At 49.3% G+C, this 22,278-nt stretch overlaps 8 protein-coding genes across 8 annotated transcripts; 6 read left to right on the top strand and 2 right to left on the bottom strand.

Annotated features, from left to right (window-relative positions):
* Positions 1 to 114: 114 nt before the first annotated feature.
* FIESC28_10882 (uncharacterized protein) lies at positions 115 to 996 on the top strand (the record flags this gene model as incomplete). Its single annotated transcript, XM_031165012.1, has 1 exon — positions 115 to 996. One exon carries the CDS (start codon positions 115 to 117, stop codon positions 994 to 996), a length of 882 nt encoding a protein of 293 aa, XP_031010936.1.
* A 717-nt stretch (positions 997 to 1,713) lies between these two features.
* On the bottom strand, positions 1,714 to 2,067 carry FIESC28_10881 (uncharacterized protein; the record flags this gene model as incomplete). The annotated part of the gene is made up of 1 exon (XM_031165011.1): positions 1,714 to 2,067. The coding sequence occupies one exon, from the start codon at positions 2,065 to 2,067 to the stop codon at positions 1,714 to 1,716; it is 354 nt and encodes a 117-aa protein (XP_031010935.1).
* A 1,341-nt stretch (positions 2,068 to 3,408) lies between these two features.
* Positions 3,409 to 4,951, top strand: FIESC28_10880 (uncharacterized protein; the record flags this gene model as incomplete). The annotated part of the gene is made up of 4 exons (XM_031165010.1): positions 3,409 to 3,486; positions 3,542 to 4,529; positions 4,578 to 4,897; positions 4,943 to 4,951. The coding sequence occupies 4 exons, from the start codon at positions 3,409 to 3,411 to the stop codon at positions 4,949 to 4,951; spliced, it is 1,395 nt and encodes a 464-aa protein (XP_031010934.1).
* A 1,160-nt stretch (positions 4,952 to 6,111) lies between these two features.
* On the top strand, positions 6,112 to 7,687 carry FIESC28_10879 (uncharacterized protein; the record flags this gene model as incomplete). Its single annotated transcript, XM_031165009.1, has 4 exons — positions 6,112 to 6,147; positions 6,284 to 6,368; positions 6,430 to 6,479; positions 6,536 to 7,687. The coding sequence occupies 4 exons, from the start codon at positions 6,112 to 6,114 to the stop codon at positions 7,685 to 7,687; spliced, it is 1,323 nt and encodes a 440-aa protein (XP_031010933.1).
* A 1,009-nt stretch (positions 7,688 to 8,696) lies between these two features.
* On the top strand, positions 8,697 to 12,803 carry FIESC28_10878 (uncharacterized protein; the record flags this gene model as incomplete). Its single annotated transcript, XM_031165008.1, has 1 exon — positions 8,697 to 12,803. The coding sequence occupies one exon, from the start codon at positions 8,697 to 8,699 to the stop codon at positions 12,801 to 12,803; it is 4,107 nt and encodes a 1,368-aa protein (XP_031010932.1).
* Positions 12,804 to 13,548: 745 nt separating this feature from the next.
* On the top strand, positions 13,549 to 15,570 carry FIESC28_10877 (uncharacterized protein; the record flags this gene model as incomplete). The annotated part of the gene is made up of 2 exons (XM_031165007.1): positions 13,549 to 14,092; positions 14,147 to 15,570. 2 exons carry the CDS (start codon positions 13,549 to 13,551, stop codon positions 15,568 to 15,570), a joined length of 1,968 nt encoding a protein of 655 aa, XP_031010931.1.
* Positions 15,571 to 15,755: 185 nt separating this feature from the next.
* Positions 15,756 to 20,768, bottom strand: FIESC28_10876 (uncharacterized protein; the record flags this gene model as incomplete). The annotated part of the gene is made up of 7 exons (XM_031165006.1): positions 15,756 to 16,502; positions 16,555 to 17,228; positions 17,278 to 18,112; positions 18,198 to 18,444; positions 18,497 to 19,721; positions 19,769 to 20,616; positions 20,674 to 20,768. The coding sequence occupies 7 exons, from the start codon at positions 20,766 to 20,768 to the stop codon at positions 15,756 to 15,758; spliced, it is 4,671 nt and encodes a 1,556-aa protein (XP_031010930.1).
* Positions 20,769 to 21,116: 348 nt separating this feature from the next.
* On the top strand, positions 21,117 to 22,034 carry FIESC28_10875 (uncharacterized protein; the record flags this gene model as incomplete). The annotated part of the gene is made up of 5 exons (XM_031165005.1): positions 21,117 to 21,135; positions 21,226 to 21,403; positions 21,472 to 21,710; positions 21,762 to 21,853; positions 21,909 to 22,034. The coding sequence occupies 5 exons, from the start codon at positions 21,117 to 21,119 to the stop codon at positions 22,032 to 22,034; spliced, it is 654 nt and encodes a 217-aa protein (XP_031010929.1).
* Between the last annotated feature and the right edge of the window lie 244 nt (positions 22,035 to 22,278).

Genomic DNA, 22,278 nt, shown 5'->3' with positions numbered 1-22,278 from the left:
CCCCCCCCCCCCCTATTCTCTGCTCTGGAGACCAAGATGGATTCACCCAGGCTCAACTGCCGTGCATAATACTAATACAACCTGTAGAAACGAAAGCGTCGCGATTATCGGCAGATGCGCAAGGAACAGTTCAAGCGGCCCGAGCCAGGGTTTTCACTCTATGAGGGCCGTACCAGGGGCAAGAAGATGAAGTATACGTATTCAGACGACGAAGATGTCTTTACGACCGACTCGACCACTCGAAGGTCTACTCGCAACACTGGAACCAATACTCCGGTTGAAACTGGTCCGCTCACCACCGCCAGCGGCCGGCAGATCAAGGCACCAACTCGCCTCAACCCTACAACTGGAAGCAGTGCCCCTGGTAGCGTGCAAGGAGACACTTCCGAAGTGGAGAAGGAGACGTCTGTTGGTCCAACAGGACGACCTCGAAGATCGGCCGCCGTGAACCACGGTACAAGCGGCTGGACTGAACCCAAGAAGACTTCTCGGCATAATGCCGACGGTGACTCTGAGGAAGAGAGCGAGGCTGAATTTGGAGACGATGAAGAGGACGTTGACGAGCACGTTCCTGAGGAATCGGACGAAGAAGATGAGCTTGACGAGGATGAAGCCATGGCTGACGATGATCTGGACGAGCAAAACCAAAGCCTGGTTGTGAAGCTTTCAGTCACACCACCCAAACTGCGGAATGTCCTGGAGCCCACTGTACAGGCTGGGAACAAACTGCCAACGCCAAGCTCCGACAAGGGGGCTGAAGAATCCCGGCCTTCAGGAGAAACGGTTGAGATGGAGGATGCGCCGGCAGCTACTCCTAGTAAGGAAGCTCAACCTACAGCGCAACAATCTCCCATTCCAGACCCCGATTTTGCTGAACGCAAGAATTCGACACCGGGAACTATTCATGCGACATCTTTGGCTTTTAGAGGGAGCCCAGAAAAGACGCATGCGCAACCGGCTCCCCGACCGCTCGATGTCAGCGCAAACCACCAGTGAGAGCGGATTGTGTGACAGATCGTACTTTGATTTTTGTTGGAGTTTAAAGGAACAGATGAAATAATATGGCATAGAATTATTATAGTAAAGGCCGGCATCATGGCGGGATAGAATTGCGGGATCACAAGGCATTGAAGGTATGAGGATTTGCTGGTACCCGTATTATTTAGGACCATACTACAGCAATGCCAGACAGAGAACAACACACCTGGGATCGTCGTTGTTCGGGAATGGACATGCTACTGTACAGCAGTAGAAATATCTTCCAAGGCTTCAGGCACCAAAATAAAGTAGCTTAAATGCTAGTCTAAGCTAGCATGAGGAGACTAGATATATCATCTCGTATGCTCCGAGCAGCCAATTCTTCTGATACTCGAACGACATGGTGATAGTTAGTGTGAACGGATATACCTAGTCAACATATACTCGTCCTTGTCCTTGAGAAACTATATGTGCCATTTGCATGCCTTTCGTCATTTTTTTCAAGCCCGCTTGCTATGCGTAGGTATCTTCCCTATCTCGTTGTTAGCATTTTACCTCAGGGACCATGGAGGATCTGTTTATCTTACAATTGTTAACTCCCCACCACCAGCGTCTTACTCGCGCACCTAACGTGTTGCCGTGGAGTCGAGCATTTCTATTCCAATGTTGCCAGCCGCAGAGGAATAAATTGTACACTAGACCCTGTGTCAAGGGCATCAAGATCTGCCGACCGCGTTAGAAAATGTAGGTAACTCGAGTATTCGGTCCATAGGTATGTACCTGGTCTCTTGTTGTTATGAGCGCCACCTTCCACCAAGTATCGGCCTTTGAGATGCTTCGCAGGTAACTCTGCTCGAAGCGCAGGTCTGGTAGAGGAGGGAGGTTGGAATGCCGAGGAGCGGGTCGGAGCACACTGTAAGGGATGTCTTCCTCGTCATCATCGTCGTCGATACCAAGGTCGTGCTCGAGAGTTACGGGTTGTCTTCTCTCAGCGGCTGTTGATGGGTTGGCGTCGAGTGCAGGGTCGGGGTTGTGTTCAATGCTTGCGGCCTGAACGGTGGCCGCAAGTTCCGTTGGCCCTGAATCCATGTTTGTGATGGTAATAGGCTTCTGTTCGTCTGTACGGGAAGACTTGGTGGAGTTCGGTGGTCTTCAAATGTTGTGGAATTGGATCTTGGTAGTTGATGATAGTGATTGACGTCGCATCCATGGCCGAGCTACGGCGGTAGACTAGCGCGTGGAGGTGGTGGGGAAAATGTTACCGGCCGCCGGAGGTAGAAGACAAAATAATTTGGTCTCTTTAAGCAGACTGAAGTTGGAGGCCGAGGCTACTTTATTTTGGTGTACAAAGCGTCAGAGGACGTGTTCGTTCTAACATTAACCAATAATCCCACAAAAGCAATGTGCTACACTGAAGGCCAAGCGATGGTAGGATTCAACTCGGACTCTATGTCCGTACCAATTCAAAAGATACTACTAGTACGTTTATTCTAAGCACATGGGGTACTTTGAGCTTCAAAATCACACAAGGTGTGGTCCGAGAATATCATCTACCACCAGGTAGATATAAACCATTCCATAGACTTCTTTTCTACATTGCTACTTTACTGAGATAAATGAACCGCCAATAAATAGATGCAATCAAGGTCAGCAATCAACCAGTTCATCCGTACATATTTCCCCATGGAAATAAGGCAGCTTTCCAGCCTTGAGTTACCTATTGCAGCTTCTGCAGGCGAGCATCGGGGATTTATCTACTTGGCGGCCATTAAGCTTAAAATAGCCCTACAGGATCAGACGTTGGTATGGATGATGGATGTAAGAACTCAGACTAGCCGCAGGCAAGACATTGAATACGAATCGATGGATGACTCTGCAACAGATGCGAAAAACAAGTTTATTGATGAATAAATACAGAGTGGCCGACATTACCATTAGTTATCTGGAAGCTGAATCCTTCCTAATTCCTATTCTGGCCCCCAACTACCTAGGTACCTAGACAAACAGTCGCCTGGCCAATTGAAACTATAGAAGATCCGTGCTCCTTGAAAAGTACTGCAGTATGACATAGAAACTGTATTGGCAGGCGGGTGTCACAAGAAATGTCCTCCAAGACTTAGGCTACAGAAACAAAGTAGCCTAAATGCTGGCCTAACCTGGCATAAGGTGATCAAATTATTTCGTCTCTTATGCTCCGGGGGCCAATTCTTATGACGCCCTGAGGATTGGGTTGCTGTGGCTAGGTTGTCAGCAATTGCACTACATCTGGTACAAAACAAGGACAGGGCTGGAAGGTCTCAAGTGATGATCAGCAATATCAGGGCCGCTAGGCTTTTGCTGTTGCAACTCTACTCTCCATACCTACCTAGGTACTCACAATAGCTGAAATAAACTTCTCCTCATCCATCTCAATGATCATATCTTGCCACGATGAGCTTCTGCAATGGCAGACTACAATGCGATGCTCCCGCCGAGACTGTGGAAGACCCTGATATGAATGGAATCGGGGTAAGGTCTGCCATTGCGCCATGTATCAGGCTACAAGCTCACAAGTTTATCACAGGTCGTCTTATCATTCGTCATCACAGCCGCCATATCAGTGATTGTGGCCATAATGGCCGTGTTGAAGCGAGGAATCCCCAAGCAACAGTATATGCGCGTCGATGAGAAAATCCTCCACTGGGTCGGTGTTAGAAAGCCGGCCAGTGATGCGCCTAGCAATCTTGGATACCAGTCTCTTCTTCTTGCATTGAGTGACCAGATGTTAGCTGTTGGGCTGTGTTATCTCATCGCCATGTACGCTCAGGTCTGCAGTGTCTCTAACTTTTCCTTCTACATCGGCGCCCAGTTGGCGTATCTATCGTCAGGTGTTCATCTGTGCACCCTTCTGGTCCTCAAATCCTACTTCCGAAAACACCCCAAGCAAGCCATCTTGCGTGGTGCCCTCATGGTGTTGTTGATGGGACTTCTTGGAGCGACCTTTATTCTCCAGTTCCTTACAGTATCCGAGCCACGCGATATGCTGTTCCTTTGCGGACTTCACTATCCTACACAACCTCGTCTAAATTACGTGGTCCCCAGATCCTTCGGGATAGCTGTTCTATTGATATTTGTCTACTGGAACGCTTTCCGATCGATCAGGCTAGATAACTCACTCCGATACACTATGGAGAGCAGAGCATCGAAGAACATAATATTGCGCTGGATTTACTCTGGCCATCAAGGCCAATCAGATCTTCAAACCTTCTCTGAACGCCGGCAAGACAAGATCCGGCGGGACAATCGCAAGAATGCTACGATATTGGAGCAACAAGATAGCTTTTGGAAGGCTTTGCACATCGTTGTGCCACCGGTTCTTACAGAGATAGTCGGATCTGTTCTGTTAGAGTTGTTGATTGCCATTTGCACGTTCTGTGTGGCTTTATACACGTTGGTTATTGGCCTCTTTTATCAAGGTGTTGACACCAAACCGCTCTTTTCTGCGACTTTCGGTCAGATTTTGCCCATGCTCTTGCTGATAGTCATCGCTCTGACTGCTCTCGAAGTTGGCAGTAAGTATACAACTTAGTACCATCCGATCAACCACTGATTATTTGTAGCTATCAAAAACTTCCGAGCAATAGAGATCGAAACAGAGATAAAGAAGCAGCCTGCTTCGGTACAAAGCCCCCCTTTAATGGAAGACTCTGCTGCCTTGCCAAATCGAGGTCTACTGCAGAGGACGCAGGGGAAACAAACAGGCATCATCCATGGGGATATGCCAGAGTCTTGTGGGAACTCGTTGATGCCAATGGCTTCTGCATCTTACAGTCAGCCCGATCTCTCTGGCAATGGCGGTTTCGGTACAAGGGTCGACTCAATGACAAGATGGATGGCACTGAGAAGAACCAACACATTGGAGATTGAAGAAGGCAAAATAGTAAGTAGTGTGCAATCCTCTCTGACATTCTCCAGCTGGCCATAGGGTGACTAACAATGATCAGTTCCCTTCCCATTCTGAACGGTCAACGGACACTCTTGATGTAGCCCTGAGAAGTGCTAAAGGGGCGACATATGCCGCCATTTGCATTATTCTATTCTTGTCGGCAGGATTTATTGTGCTTGTCTTTTTCTTTTATCAATTTGCTGTGCCAGCAGCGGCTGGAATAGTGTTTATCGGCTTTATCCTTGATCTTATTAAATCAATACGAGAGATTAATAAGGTCAGAAGAGAACGAATTGAGAGGGAAAGACGGATATAAGCATTGTTGAGTTATTGCGTACACTTGACTAAGAAGAAAGCCGATAGATCCATAGCAAAGTGCCTGTTAAACCAGAGTTTCTTATTGCGAGAATCTCCGCTAATACTTATTTGTTAAGGAAAGATCAGGAGTTAAAAAAATGTCGGCCACCAAAGGCAGAGAGATATAATGTAATGTCTACTTTTGATGTTGATAAACCAACTGTATTGTCATCATGGCAGTCGGTGATTCAGTGACAGCTTATTGTTGCTGTGGTATAACCACTCTCGTTTAACTCGACAAGTACTAATGTCGTCAATATTGTTTAGGTACTAAGGGATTTCTCGTAAACTTTGATAAGTGAGTTATGTTGTGAATAATGTTTGAATGAATCAGTACCTAATCCTATCATATTCATGAATGGCTGTATAAATAGTTTATAGGTCAGGCCATGATTCAGACCTAGATATCAGTCAGCATTGATTATGGGACCCACTCGGGTATCAATAAATCCAACACAACCATGGTCAGGGTACCTGGAAATATTAAGCGTGTTAAGCAAAATCAAGGTTACGTAGCCAAACTACCTACTACCTTACCCACTAACCCAGCCTCGTTCCTGAGTGTACCTACAGGTACTGTTAGTACCTAGCCCCGTGAAACTCAGCAGGTGAGTGGCTACCGGTTCAGCAGATGATCAAAGTGGATTGGCTGCCTGTGGGTGCTGGTCTCTACGTTAGGTCATCGCTCCTTGTGCGAAAAAAATCTGGCTCTAACATCCAACTTTTGGGAGATCTTCAGGCTCCAGAGTCCAGACTTAATAGTTCAACGACTCCTAGCTTGCGAGGCATAAACCTTACCAAAGAAAAGCAAACACTCGCAAAAAGGTCGGAGACAAGTCCTAACCGCCAAAATGAGTGACGCTCAGGCGAACGAGGCCGAGAAGAACGTAAGTTTCACTGTCACTGCCCCTCTTCTTTTCGCTTCTTGTGTGGTGTTTGCCCCGCGATCGAGAAATTAAAGACTCTGCCATCATCCTTCAAATGCAAGAAAACAACAACAATGGCTGACCACGTCCACAATAGATTGAGATCTGGAAGGTCAAGAAGCTCATCAAGCGTCTTGAAGCTGCCAGAGGAAATGGAACCTCAATGATTTCGCTCATCATCCGTAAGCCGTCATGTTCTTCGACCTCGACCTCGAAACAACGCACTAACCGTATGCCCTTCAGCTCCCAAGGATCAAGTCTCTCGAGCTGCCAAGATGTTGGCTGAAGAATACGTACGGTTTCCTCACCTGAACGAAATCCCGCTGCAGCGACACTAACAATGTTCCAGGGTACCGCCTCCAACATCAAGTCTCGAGTCAACCGACAGTCCGTCCTGTCCGCCATTACCTCGACCCAACAGCGTCTCAAGCTGTACAACAAGGTCCCCCCGAATGGTCTGGTCGTCTACTGTGGTGAAATCTTGACCCAGGAAGGAAAGGAGCGAAAGGTCAACATCGATTTCGAGCCCTTCAAGCCCATCAACACCTCCCTTTACCTGTGCGACAACAAGTTCCACACTGAGGCTCTGGCTGAGCTGCTCGAGTCCGACCAGAAGTTCGGCTTTATCATCATGGATGGTAACGGTGCCCTGTTCGCTACTCTGAGTGGAAACACCCGTGAGATTGTCCACAAGTTCTCTGTCGATCTTCCCAAGAAGCACGGCCGTGGTGGTCAGTCCGCTCTCCGTTTTGCTCGTCTGCGAGAGGAAAAGCGTCACAACTACGTCCGAAAGGTTGCCGAGTTGGCTGTCCAGAACTTCATCACGGCCGACAAGGTCAACGTTGCTGGTCTTATCCTTGCTGGTTCCGCCGATTTCAAGAACGACCTTAACGCCTCCGACTTGTTTGATAACCGTCTGGCGACCAAGGTTATTAAGGTTGTGGATGTTTCTTACGGTGGTGAGAACGGTTTCAACCAGGCCATCGAGCTGTCTTCCGAGACCCTTGGCAACGTCAAGTTCATCCAGGAGAAGAAGCTCATTGGAAAGTACTTCGAGGAAATTAGCCAAGATACCGGCAAGGTCTGCTACAGTATTGATGATACCCTCAAGGCCCTTGAGCTCGGTGCTGTCGAGACTCTCATCGTCTTTGAGAACCTCGAAATCACCCGCTGGGTCCTCAGGGACAGCAATGGCAGCGATATCGTCCTCCACACCACCAAGCAGCAGGAGCAGAGCAACCGTGACAAGTTCCTCGACAAGGAGACTGGCCAGGAGATGGAGATCGTTTCTCAGGAGTCCTTCCTTGAATGGATTGCTGAGCATTACAAGGACTTCGGTACCACGCTTGAGTTCGTTTCTGATCGATCCACCGAGGGCAACCAGTTTGTCAAGGGTTTCGGTGGCATCGGCGGTATTCTCCGATACAAGGTCAACTTCGAGCAGCTTGCTGAAGTGAGCGACGATGATGAGTACTACGACGGTGAGTTGACAATACCATGAATGAAACAAGCGTCTAGAGTCTAACGGAAAACTAGATTGACCAGCAGATCCCCTCGTGACCAGCGAGGGATCGACTCAAGTTCATCCGTCCACGTACAACAACAGTGCCATGCGCCCCGAGGCGCAGAGGTCGACCGATGCCGCGCCGATGTCAATCGCCCAACAGCGCTTGGTGGAGAGGGACAGTCTCTCGCCTCTCCATTCTTCCCGCCAGGCATCGCGACCCAGTCCGCTTCGCACAATGATGACGGCTTGAGTTATGATCGACGGGAATAGAGGTACACAGAGCCCTCCAATTCCTGCACCTCAAGAAACCAGAATGTCAGGTCTAACGGCTGGTAGGCCCAACCATTAAAATTGAAGGATAGCGGCGGCACGGCGACTAAAAGATCGTGAGGGCCAGAATGGGCAGAGCAATGCCCGGCCTGAAGATTTGTTAGTATTTGGGTAGAGTCGGTGTGAGATGGCTGCAAGGCTTCTCTCTCGAGACATATAGTTATGAGCAGGCACGACACATCGAGTCAACAAAATACAAGTCGCTTGTATGGCCATTTCGGATGTGGATGTAAATGTGAAATGCCAAGTTCCATTTGAGGTGATCTCGCGTATGTGGTGGCTTGAATTACTGGCATTCCCTCTCCTGGTAGAACAGTAAGTTCAGGGGAATACAGTTCATGGAAAACGAGGCTAGCCAGGTTACCTATCGTATCGAGTCCGCGTATTCTATCCAGACCCGTTTCCGGTGGTTCTGACGGTCTGACCTAGGCGCCGTGTGGGGGTTCGCAGATGGGCGCAGCGTCTCCGTAGCGCAGCATGACATGGGTGTGCTACGTCAACGCAACCTTCAGGTCCCTGACCTTACATTACAATGACTGTCAACATCATTCCATCCATCCATTCTCATCTTCTTACCGTCATATAATTTTTTCTTCTTCCCTGCGCCATAAAGACTGCAGCTCAGTGGCAACTGAAGCTGTCGTCAGGCGATCAAACATAATTATTTCTTATAATGCCCGAATCACAACCTGACTCTCCGCCAGCTGCGGCCAACCAAGCTGGCCGCGCCATCCCCGTCGGCCTCAATGAAGCAGCTCTCGACTCCCCAACCTTTCGAGTAACCGCTGCCAACTTTGGCGATCAAGTTGATGCTATCGAGAAATGGCTTAATGGATATGCCCAGTCGACCTCGAAGCTCCTGCACGATATCCTCGCCCTTGAGGAGACGATCAATACCTTTCTTGTCAAAACGATGCCCTCGGTGTCCGATGGTGTTGTCGACAATGATTATACGTTTCTGGCTTTGAAGAGAGTGGGTGATGGATGGCGCGAGTATTGGATTCAGATGATTAGCACAATGAAGAAGATGGACGGTTCAGTTGTCGATCCTATCCGACAGTTTATCATGGGTGACCTTAGGAATTTCAAGGAGTGCAGGAGGGCTATGGAACAGGCACAGCGAACCTTCGACTCGACTCTCGCTCGATATGTCAGTCAATCCAAAACAAAGGAGCCATCAGCTTTGCGTGAAGATGCGTTTGCCGTATTCGAGACACGAAAGTCTTACCTCAAAGCATCGATGGACTACTGCCAACTTGCACCTCAGCTGCGATTCAGCATGGACAAACTGCTGGTTAAGATTTCCAGCGAGCGATGGAACCAGTTGAGACGTACTCGAGAAGGTGCTGGCGATACCAGCCGCTGGAACCAGGAGATGGAGCGTATCCAGGGCTGGTCAAATGAAATGGGAGCGTCCGAGATGGTCTTTAGACGGGAGTTGCAATCTGCCAGAAGAGAAATTGGAGAAAACGCCCTCGCAGGATTTAAGCCATCCCGCGAGCTTGAAGATTACAGTACTTCTACTGTCCCCTTTCTCGGTAGTCGTGGCCCTGTTACCATGCGCCTTGAGGAGGGCGCCACTGTTGTGTCCGAAAAGCAGGGATGGTTATTTCTCCGAGTCCTCCAAGGAAAGCCAGCAAGACATACTTGGATCAGGAGGTGGTACTACTGTCGTGATGGCATCTTTGGCTGGCTGATACCCGGACCTTTGGGAGTCCTACAAGGTGACGAAATCGGAGTTTTGCTCTGCAACGCAAAGCCAGCAGTTGCCGAGGATAGACGTTTCTGTTTTGAGGTCAAAACAAAGAGCCAGACTATTCTGCTCCAAGCTGAAACGCAGGGCGAGCTTACAGAATGGCTGGAAGTATTCGAAGTCACCAAAAAGCGTGCTTTCGAGACTACCATGAACAGAACCAGCGCTTCTCTGCCTGGATCAGTTGATCCTGCATTTTCGATCACTCCCCCAAGCATCCCCGAGTTTTCAGCTAAAGCCCTGGATACACAAATTGGAATCTACGACGAATCAAGCCCCAACATTGATCGCACGAACACACTGCCTGTGCCTGGACCAGAAGGCAATCTCAGCACGCGACAGAGCTTTGATGTTAATGGCAGTCTTTCTCGTCGCACCATAACTTCTCTAAGTCGAGATCTTGCCAGGGAAGAGGGCGAGAGCGGCCGCGAGCATGCTGCCAGAATTATTCAGAAGCTCGACCTTCATCGTAAGGCTACCTTTGGCAACCAAGGCCTCGAAGGTATGCAGGGGGGTGCGTCTTCTACCACTGGACTTGCGAATATGATGGCTACCAGTCACACCCTTCCTCCAGGCTTTCCAGGCTCTGTACCTGCTTCATCGAACTTCAGACAAACGCCCAGTATGTTGCCGTCCGTAGACACTCAGGTCGGCAGTCTGGCCCCAGCCACCCTAGCTAAACCTCCCTCCATGACCGGACTTAGTCGTATCGCGGTTTTGACAGCGGGAGACCGCCAGCCTGTGGGTAACAATAGGAAGCTCCCCGCATCCGTGGTTGCAAATTATTGGGGAAGTAGTCTTTGGGGTGCCATGAATGCACCAACTCAGCCGGTGCTTCCCCGACTCGACGAGGATGATCCTATAGGTGTTGTCGTGCCAGGAAGCACAGTAGGACAAAGTGTGCAGCACAAGGAGGGTGGCGAATATTTCCCTCGAAACTATCCTCCCGAACTGAGAGCCCAACACGCCCAGTTTAGACTGTTGTTCCCAGATGCACCCCTGGAAGAGAAGCTGGTACTTGTCTTCCGAGCTGCATGGACCGGGTCGCCTGAGCGGGGTCCTGGTAAGCCAGATATGGCCGGTGATGGTCGAATCTATGTTACACCCGACAACATGTACTTCTACGGACAACAGATCGGCCTCGTTACTGCCTACAGTATCAGCCTTGATATTATTAGTGAAGTGACGGCAGCCCCTGGAAGGGATTGTGACTTCATCTTCTTACACCTCAATGAGAATGCGAACGAGACGGGCTATACCAGAATCACTATCAAAGTATTCTTGGAAGACCTCGGACTCCTTCATACTCGCCTGAACCTATTGATTGATGATATTCAAGCCGAGGAGCCGATGGATGTCGAGGCCACCATCACTGCATTGGTTAATCTTGAAAAGGAGGAGTATGACCGACCAAGCCCTAGTGTGGAAAGCTGGGAAGAGGTCTCGGCAAACACACCAATGGATGACGGAACGTCAACTGGACGGCCAGTTGCTCGTCGTATGGAGTTCAGTCCCCCCCTGCGGCCCTCAAGATCGCGAGGACGACATAACCACAAGCTACACCTTCCAGTACGCCCTGTCATCTATGAGCCAGAAGGCATGAAAGAAATGGCTGCTGAGCGACACTTTGAAATCAGCGCCAAGTCTTGTTTCCATGTACTATTTGGTGACAAGAGTTTTGTGTTTCCAAAGCTCTACTTTGAGCGCCGAGCTCAGCAGATCGCTCAAGGACCGTGGGTGCTGGTGGATCAGGGAAGAATGAGACGTGACTTCCAGTTCAAAGTCGACTACAAAGACGTTCTGGGTCGGTCAAAGACTGCCGATGTCAACGACTACCAGATCATCGATGTCTTCAGTGACCACGTTACGTACGTGGTGACGCACGTCAAAACAGCCTGGCATTTGCCTCACTCAAGCTGGTTCAAGGTTGTGACCAAGATTGTCATCACACACGTGGCCAAATCCAAGTGTAAGCTGGCCATCTACACCAAGACAGACTGGTCAAAGAACCCGGCCCTCTCCAAAAACTTGATTGACCGTCAGGCAATCCACGATGCTGCTAGTGATGCCGAGGAACTGGCTGAAGTTGCCACGGATCAGGTTCGCAAGCTTGGAACGCGAAGCCGAACAAACAGAGCTATCCAGGTGTATGGTCAAATTGGGCAGCAGACCGAAGTCGTGGTTTTCTCACCTGCTTCGACAGACTCCACTAAGAAGCAAGTCATCAAGCCACGGACTCTGACGACTATGGTCTTTGAAACGATTCGATCTTTTGGAGAGAGTGCAGTATCATCAGTCATCATGTGGGCTATTGCTGTGCTGCGTAACGTATTTAACTTGATCACTGCCCAATGGATCATCCTGGCGCTGCTTGCATTCAGCACTCTAACCAACCTGCTGTTGACTTCGAGCGAAACGTCAGTTTGGTGGAAAGAGAGGAGAGCAGCAGGGTTTATGCAAAACATCGGTATCCGGCCGAATACGATGATGAGCAAAGCTATCTACTTTGCTGATCTACATGAGGCGTCTGGGACCAACCAAGCTCTCTCTTTCCCTGATAATAGCACGTGCTTCTCAACTTTCAAAGATTTACTGGACACTACAGACATGGACACGCCATGGGAAGATGCCGGTGCTAGTTTGTCTTCGCCTACGAGCCGTGCTACAGCGCGTCGACTTCGACGAACAAGACAGCGTCTAGGAACTTATCGACATGATTTACTGGTGGCTATGAGAGTGGTCAACAGTATCGAGCGGGAGATGCTCCAATCGGAGTGGGAGAATTGGCTAGTCGACGAGAAGGTCCTCTGTGACGAGTTGGATACTATGCTCGAGCAACAAGACGAGACGAAAGAACGCAAGAAAGGAGCCGACACTAGCAAAGGATCTAAGGGGTCACAGAAGGTCATGGAGCCTATATCGGCTAAGAGACGGCAGGTCCTTGAGCAGTGGCGGGATAGTTACTGCGGAAGCTGTAAGCAGGACTATCAGGTTGTGATGAAGGAGCGAAAGTTGTCTATTCTGTAAACTTCAAACATAGCAGCCACATACGAGTAGCAGAGTAATAGTATTTAGTAGCTGTATACGCAAATAGTCGAGAGGTGAATAGAACTCCCACCCGCCCGCTTCTACAAGGCGAATTTCATCTGTCATCGAACGCCGCGGACTCGGTATGCTAGAAAAATAATGTTTAGATTGTTCTAGAAGTTGCTTATTTATCATTGGATATATGCACCTGCAGTATTATTATATATGCATAATCTATTCTTTCTTTTTCGCATCTGAGACGTACAGTAGAGAAGAAGACCCGGGGTGTCCGGGGTGAGCTTCTATGGATCAGTCTATATCCGAGGATTCCGAATAAAGTAAGCCCAGCGTCCGTCCAGCAGCGGGTCGCTCTCCTCTCCGGGCGCTAAGTTATAGTGGTAGCGTAGGGCTTGGCCACTGGAGGTTAGAGGCTAAGGTGACGTCAATGAGCCGGAATGACGGCAGTTGATCATGACCCATTGAGTCCGAATAAGTAAAAAGGCCTTCTTGGATTCTTTCTTTATCTGGTTTGGTCGTCTTGGCCATATATCATCTTGGGCTATTTCTGACGTCTATATCTTCAACGCCCAGCGAATCCTTGCTTCCTTGTTTTATCTCAACGGTTCTATAATAATTTACGATACGGATACTCTAATTCTCTTTCCAGTAACCAAGCACGTTGCTTGCTACTCTTGGATCTTACACCACCCACCATCCACCACATCCACAACAAGTATCTTCAACTATGGGGGGAAATCACCATGAACCTCTCGGGGCTATGGGCCCTGTCGAGTGGGAGCAGGTTCCCCAAGAAGATCTAAACGACTTCCTCGCCGACATCCTTTCCGAGGTCCAGACTGTTGTAGAATCTATCCCCGACCCAGCATCAAAGGAACCTCCTAGCTCTGGAGGTCGCGCCCGCGCCAAGACAGAATCAGCGGCTTCAGCTCCAGAGGCCAAGCGAGCTCTGACACTACGACAAAAGGCTGAGGCTATCAGTCAGTCGCAAAATCTACAGAAAGAGTGGAAGGAAATCAAGGTTAACGCCAAAGAGAACCCTCTCGGAATCAACGTCTACAAGCTCAGCGCCAAGGATGGACGAGGCGCATGGTTCGCCAGGAGGAGTGTACATGAGGGGCTCTCGTTTGATGACTGGAAGAAGGGTCTTTCGGCCGAGTTCCAAGAGACGATGAAGGTTCAAGGTGCTCCAGGCAGCGGCAACATTCGTGGTATTGGTGCCGATAAGCGGGTTGAGGATAAGACCATCGGTGATCATGGCCAGTTGCAAGGTGAGCCAAGTCATGCGATCTGTATTCGATGCAACTACAACTAACATCCAATAGTCTTCCAACTCTCCGCTCAGTTTCCTGGCCCAACCGCCCCACGAGACTTTGTAACTCTGCTTTTGACTTCCGAGACCTCCGTGAACCCTGGTCAGGGATCCCACCCTCTTCGGCAGTATATGATAGTATCGAAACCCTGCGAGCACCCCGAATGTCCTCCTCGTCAGGGTATCATTCGTGGCTACTACGAATCAGTTGAGATTATCCGTGAAGTCCCTGTCGACAACTTTGCTTCCAAGAGATCTCTCTCGTCGGCCGATTTGACTGAACGAGACGAAAACAAGAAACCAGTTCCAAAACCCGGTAGCGAAGGACACGGCTCAATGCCTCTTGACGAACCTTCTACGGCTATTGAGTGGCTTATGGTGACTCGTAGTGACCCTGGTGGCAGTGTGCCGCGCTTCTTAATCGAGAAGGGAACGCCACCAGGAATCGTTGGCGACGCTGGAAAATTCCTTAAGTGGGTAACTTCAAAGGCGGCACACGGTTTTGCAGAGTCTGAAGAGACTACTGAAACCAAAGAGTCGGCCACTGGCACTGAGGTACCTGCGTTAGAGAAGAAACAGTCTTCCGCTAAAGCAGCCACTACTAATATTGAGGCGAACAAAGTTGAGACTGTCTCTCCATCTCAAGACCAAAACGACCCGTTCCCTGGCAGCAATGGCTTATATGGAGTTATAGCTGGTGCCATAGGTGCTGCCAGCTCCTACATTCCTACTGGCCTACTGAAGACTTGGGGAACTGGTTCAGACATGGAATCTTCAGATGAAAGTGGATCCGATGCTCCCATCATTGCTGAAGAACAACATGAAGACGATAGTGACACCTCTTCTATTCGAAGCTTTGCATCTGCGTTAGAGAAGAGTGTTACCGCTGAGGGTAATCAAAACGGCAGCCTAGCTGAGTCGCAGTCCGAAACTTCTCGTTCCAACCCGCAACAGTCACTGGCCGACAAAGAGCTTAGGAAGCTTGAGCACAAGAAGATGAAGCTTGATGAGAAGATGGCTCGTCTTGAAGAGCGTCGGCAAAGCAAACTTATGGGGGATAAAGAGAAGGATGCCGCTACGTTAGCTAAGTTGCGCGAGAAGCATGAGAAGGAAGTGGCTAAGCAGGAGGAAAAGTATCGACGTGAAATGAAGAAACTTGAAGAGAAGCGTGAGCGCGATCAACGGAAGGCTGAAGAGCGACGACGCAAGGCGGCTGAGCAGGAAGACAAGAACAACCTTTCGCTTGAGCTTGAGCGCGTCCGTGCTGAGCGAGACGTTGCTCGTCGTCAGATTGAAATCCTCGAGGGACAAGTCGGAGAGCTACAGGCACAGAATACAATGCTTGTCCGCAAACTGGGTAAGAATGGACTGCTGGACAGTACTGATTCTCCAGCACAGTCTGTTAAGAGCCTACAGCGAGCCAGTACGGAGGTTTGAGTTGCCGCATCTCATGCTCCTGGCTCCAAGGCATAAAGGGGGAGGATATTATGATAACAACTATTCACATACGGTACACGCGTGGCCAGCTATTTTATTGCGAGGCGTTGAAGGGGTACTGCTTTCAATTAAACATAAATAGCATCAAATCATTACTTTTTTCTTTTCTCTCTCAGTATATGTTCTTATCCTTGTGTCGTCTTCTCGACAGGCTGCAACAAGAGACCTGATATGTGCCCATTCCCAAGGTGTAGAGCTCCGGTTGACTTGTCGATGCTCTCACGAAGCTCGTTATCGGGATGATGCCTTGTCAAGGCGGCAGATGTACGGATAACCCGCGACAAGATGGCAAAGACCTCTGGCTTGGATCCATATCCGAGAGGACCATCTTCTTGGCTTACCAGACTGTGCATTGCTTCTAATCCCGCGCTTGTCCAAGTCGTTAATGCCTCGAGAGCAGGGTCGTTCGGCTCCCATTCAAGGCTTTCGTAGACAGAGATCCATCTCTGTGTCTCTCTGACCTCGTCAACGAAGAGGTTCTGTTCTTCGATTACGAAAAGAGAGTCATCAAACTTCATCGCCTCTTGTAGTTGATCCTTGACAGAGATAACGTTCAGCTCAGGGCTTGGGTATCTGGAATCACCCATGATTCGACGCACGACTATCTGGCGGAATGTCTGGTTGTTGCAGTAATGTTTGGTAAGCCATGAGAGAAGACGATTGGCAGCTTCAATAGGGACGAGAGCTTGTCCCAGGATGCTCTTGACAGCCGCAGAACCAGTGTCGCGAATATCGTCGTCGTCGTCATTAAGTGAGTCGTATAGGGCAAGGATGGCCGAAACATGTTCTTCGCCAGCCCAAGACTCATCTCTTTCTACAGTGTTAAAGAAAGAACAGAGCGACTCAACGGTAGCAAGACGAGTATCGAAATCCTTGAAACAGTCAGCGATCATGTCGAGGTACCCAGCATTGTTCTTGTCTTACCTTGTCGTCCAAACCAGAGTCGGCGACCATATGGCCCCAGTTCTTGATGCCTTCACCGGATACAGCCTTTGTTTTGCTCAGGATGGCTGTGATGGAGCCGCTAATTCTGATGATGGAGTTTGCCAGTGCTGGGTTAAGGAGACTCAAGGGCAAGCTGTTCCAGATCTCTGACAGCAAGTCTGCCGATACAAGACCAAAATTCTTACACTTAATAACTTGATCCAGGATGTCGGTAAGGTTTTGTAAAGCAATAACTCGAGGTTCTGCAGGTCCGATTTTGAGGCAAACGTCACGGTAGAGGTTGCAGAACTGGTTGACCTCTTGCTCTGACAGGCGAGAAACATTCCAAAGCTTGGGAATCGTCTCAAGACCGGCGACAATTGTGTTGACACCCATAGTCTTGCTGAGAAGTAAGGCGTTGAGGTCATCGATCTGACCACTGCCCTCGGCAATGGAGTGCACCTCGTGTATCACACGCTGCGCCCTGAGTAGAGCGCCCTCCCTCTTGTTGAAGGCTGGGAACTCGAAATGGAGACGTTCGACGGCACCTGGTCTAGGCAGAGCTCGTACCAAGTTCACGACTTCGAGATAGGCGGCGGGAATTTCTGGGGAGTCAAGAATTTGAATTTCACGCCAATACTCAATCAGGAATCCAGATAGTTTAGGTGTATCCTCTGTTCTTCTGTTAGTCATAGTCTGGTGCAGAGGTATGGTGCATCTTACGTTGGAGTTGTTCGGGCATAACCTCGCTCAGTCGGTCTATAGTATACTTAAGTGCCAGGAGGACACCATGAACATGGTTCTGGACATTTCCAATCTGAGAACGAACAGATTCTGCGGCCAAACTAGTGATAGAATCAAGCCACTGGGCATGAAGGAGACATGAACAAAGCGTCCGAGCGGCAATCTCTCGAACGTGCCACACAGGACTGGCCAAATACTTGGCAATATGAATCTGAAGCTCATCACGAAGGACCTCAGGTGGACCTGCTCTTCGAATGATATCAAGGGCTGGGAACACTGACTCTGCCGCTGCTGAGCTTGCAGCAATAGAGGCCATCATCTGGTGACCCGACTTGAGGAGGTGAAGTAGAGTTGTGGGAAGAGAGGAGTATCGGTGGTAAGCAATGCGGTTGGCCTTTCCATCCCAACCTGCCTCCATGGTAGCCTTGCTTTGGTGAGAACCGAAAAGGCAATCAATGAGACTGCGAAGAAGAATCAAACCACAATTCCGAATTGCCCAAAGCTCAGACTTGAGGCCGTTCGCTGCCAGCTCGAGACATTGCGGGAGGAATTTCTCAGACTTGTTTCCTATGGATGTCAAGTAGGAGCTCTTGAAGATCTCCTTCAAGCAATTGTAGGCGTGAACTTGAGGTAGGTTCGAACCATCTGTCTCGGTAACGCGGGCTTCTTGGCTAGCGATCTTCATAAGCTCTGTCATGACTTGCTCAAAAGAGGGATTGGCGGCGTTGGCAGATAAAACACCGGTCATCATGGCAGGGATACCAGCAGACCGTCGAGTAGTTGATACTTGGGCATTGATCGCTTCTAATGTGCCCTTTGATAAGTTAGCTCTCCTGCCTTCAGCTATCGAAATACCCTGTTTGTGGAATAGGGGAGGCTGAAAGGAATATTTGACTTACCGAGTACCATTGCTCGAGCAGAGTTGTGCCACTTGCGTCGCCATCTGGGCCCTGGTCCAGATGCTTAACTAGCTGGCAGCATGTTGAAAAGGTTAGGGCGACGGTAGTAAAGGCACCTCGATGTCGAAGGCTGGCAAGTTGCGTGAAGGACAGGTTCCCTATTCTCTCATATGCCTCTCTCGAAGGGCAGATTCTGCCTGGACGAGTTCGCTGCTTGATAGAGAGAATCAAGATTCTCATAAGGTTGCTGCCACATCTTAGTCAAAGAAATACATAAACAACTTCTCACGGAAACTGACCTGGCTTCGTGGACCGATCTGAAGCTGTAACTGAGCACATCCTTTGTGTCGAGCCCATCGACTTCCTCCAGCTCCTGGGGAAGGTGACCCTCGGGCGAGTCATCGCAGAGAATGTCACGAACCGCTGCCCAAACCCGCTCGCAGCAAGAAACGAGAGTATCCTGAAGAGTCTGTACAGATTGCAACTCACTTTCGGAAAACTGAAGCTCTGAAACTACCTGCCACATGTAGCAAAGAGATGCAAAATCTCCATGAAGCGGTGCATCCAGCACTGCTCTGCCAAGGTCTTTCTCGGCCACAGCCAGTCTTTCTTCGAGACCACCAATAAGCTTTGATAGAAGGGCAACTCGTTGCTGTTCTTCCCCGGAGAATCGATACAGTAGTTGTGATACTCTGGCAACGCCGTCTGAATGATCAGCTCGAGCAGTCTTACGAGCAAGGTCTTCAGATCGCTTCAACAACTCAGCGAGCTCTTCGGCAGGGTCCATACTGCCCTGTTGGGCCATGAGATGGAAATTCTTGTAACGGCTGTCCGAGAAGATCCACTTCAGCACTGTAGCTGCATGGCTTCGAATATCGTCGAAGGGGTCCATGATCAGGTCGGACAGTGCTCGTAGCCATGATGCACCAAACTGGTCAAAGAACAGCGTCTGATCATCCGGAGTCTCCCATGTCTTTGACTTCTCTCCCTCCATTCGAAGGATGAAAGTCACCGCCTTGAGCGAAGCGCTGTGCCGTTGATAAGACGCAGTGGGTGTTAGCTCGCTGCACAAGAAGTCGATGTACCAAAAAAGAAACTTTTCATGGTATTCCAGGCAGTGGGTCAGCTGAGCCTCCGGAAGCGAAATCAGGTTGGTTCGATACAGAATATGTTGGGGCTCTTGTGCATGCCCTGGCTGTTCTTTTTGCTTCCGCGCAGCTGCTCTTGGGATGCTCTTTTTGAGCACGAATATAGCACCACGAACTCTCTTAAACATATCCCGTACCTTGCCAGCCACTTCGTTTCGGAACTTGGCGTCTGAGTCGGCAAAGTACGTTGCCAGATGCTTGCGTAGCAGAGCTAGAGCTGTAGATGAGTACGGCCTTGTTGTTGATGGCGAGCTCATCAGAAGTGACAGAGCCAGTGATCGGACTTCATGGGATGGGTGAGCCAGAACACTTTCCAGCACTTTTTCATCGAGGACGATTGAGGAGTCACTATCTGCGGACTTGTCGTCGCCGAGTGCTGGTTATTGTTAGTACGTGCCCGTGATACCATACCCGTAGACTTACCAGGCTCTTCCACCAATCCAACCTTCTTGCCAATCTCAAGAGCTGCAAGTTGCAGCAGAGCTGGGAGGTTGAGATCTATCTCATCACCTGCGGAAACTGCTTCATGTTCGTTCATTCGCTTCAGGAAACCCAGGGCTTCTGCCTTGTCGGCCTTGAAAAGGGGCAGGAAAATATAGTTCTTCACAGACTCAAGGATAGAAGGTTCCTCATTGACGGCCTCAAGTAGCCACTTGTGCCATGTCTCGATGCTTAGCTGGATTTGTGTTTCTTGTTGGTCTTGACCTCGTAGACCGCGATATAAACAGACAATGAATCGTCCGGCCGTGGGACACACAAAATGAAGTGTCATCCAATGGAACAGTTCAAAGATGAACAACTTCCACAGATCGAGAGGATCGGTCGAGGAGTTCTTCTGTTGAAGGGTGGCGAAGCTGGACCGTATCTCATCTAGGGTAACAATATCCTTGGTAACGAGGTGATCCAGCGCCTTGATAGCAGACTTGGCCAAAGGCTTAGATGACTTTCCTGTGACGATTGATACCAGGTTATTCAAGATTGCTGCTTTGGTCGCTTGGCCAGCTTGTTCATCTGGGTTTCTCCTGATGAGCTGGGGAAGCAAATCGAGAACCAGCTTCATAGAACGATGATTATCCGACTCATTCCACTCAACGTAAAAGTTGAAGAGCTTGATAGTGACATCTCTAGAATACGCCCAAAGTCTAAGAGCCTGAGAGTGCGACTTTGACGATTGTTCAACAAAACCGCAGAGTTTTACACACGAGTTGCCTGAAGCTCCTCTGGGCTGAGAAGCACCTTCAAGAAGTTTTGCAAAGATTGATTGAGCCCAACTACAGATGATTTTCTTAGAATATTTACATCAAAATGGTCTTGGAAGAATTGCGCACCTTGCCTGGTCTTCACTTGGTTGTTCCTCGACCCATTTTGAGATATGATTCGAGTTGGCGATTAAGTCGTCAACTTGCTGGGACGTATCCTTCATGTTGGTGGTGTTTTCGTGATTATGAACAATGATACGGCACACTTGTGGCTTTTAATGTCTAGACAGACAATTAAATCCTCAAGACCCTGACCAAGTCCAAATTATCTTAGAATCACCTACACCTGATCAATCCGTCGTCGCAAAAGCTTGACGTCCAGTAAACTGAAGGTAGCTCTCCAGCTAAAGTGGTCACGTGCAAGATCTCGTGAGAAAATTTTGCCCCGAGCCCCACACCTTGGGACGCACTTTCCACTAAATCGAAAAAATTGCCCGCGAGATTCTTGCCTTCCTCAACCCAAGTTCTGACCACCATTAGATTATACGCCTATCTATTGGGAGACTGCCAAAATGTCGAAAATCACAGTCGGTACGATATACCACTCCGAAGGATGAGATCGCTTCAGTTCTCATCCTCTTGTCAACGATCAACCCAAGCGGAATGCTGACTGCTATATAGCTAATGTCCGAACTCAGTGCGGAGAGCTCCTTGAGTACTCCAACGAGACCAAGAAGCGAAACTTCCTTGAGACCGTTGAGCTTCAGATCGGCCTGAAGAACTATGACCCTCAGCGTGACAAGCGTTTCAGCGGCACCATTCGCCTGCCCAGCGTCCCTCGCCCTAACATGTCCATCTGGTATGATACCTCGAAGAGCTCGTTGCGAGACATTCAGGATGGAAGAATAAAACTAACAAACTCATCAGCATTCTCGGTGATGCCCACGATCTTGACCGAGCCAAGCACGGTGGTGTTGATGCCATGTCCGCCGATGACTTGAAGAAGCTCAACAAGAACAAGAAGCTCATCAAGAAGCTTGCTCGCAAGTACGATGCCTTCATTGCTTCCGAGGCTCTCATCAAGCAGATCCCTCGTCTCTTGGGTCCTGGTCTTTCCAAGGCCGGAAAGTTCCCTACCCCCGTTTCTCACGCCGATGATCTCTCAGGTTTGTTTACCATTACAAGACCAGAATGAATAACAACTAATGACCACCAAGGCCGTATCAACGAGGTTAAGTCTACCATCAAGTTCCAGCTCAAGAAGGTTCTCTGCATGGGTGTCGCCGTCGGCAACGTTGAGATGACCACCGTATGTTTTAACCCCTTATTCCTCCCTAGGGACCGCTCGCTAACGCTCACGTCAGGAGCAACTCGTAGCTAACGTCATGTTGGCCATTAACTACCTTGTCTCTCTTCTCAAGAAGGGCTGGCAGAACGTTGGAAGTCTTACCATCAAGGCTTCCATGTCTCCCCCCCGTCGTCTCTACTAGATGTGGTTATTTGGTTTCTGTCTGAGAGGATTCGACAAATCGGTCCGCTGAAATGTGGACGGTTCAACTTATACTAGGCAGACATGAGCAATAAATGCATCGAGACAACCCAAAGATCGTTGACATTGAATGTGTTGAAATGTAGATGGTGATTAGGTTTAAAATCAGTAAGACACGAACAATGAACCCAATAAGACACACCATGTATCATTGTCCGTTACCTTAAAAAAAAAAAAAAAAAAAA

Source organism: Fusarium coffeatum (assembly GCF_003316985.1).
Source record: "Fusarium coffeatum strain FIESC_28 chromosome Unknown BRIP53273_contig_342, whole genome shotgun sequence".
Lineage (NCBI taxonomy): Eukaryota > Fungi > Ascomycota > Sordariomycetes > Hypocreales > Nectriaceae > Fusarium > Fusarium coffeatum.
This window is presented reverse-complemented; position numbering and strand designations above follow the sequence as displayed.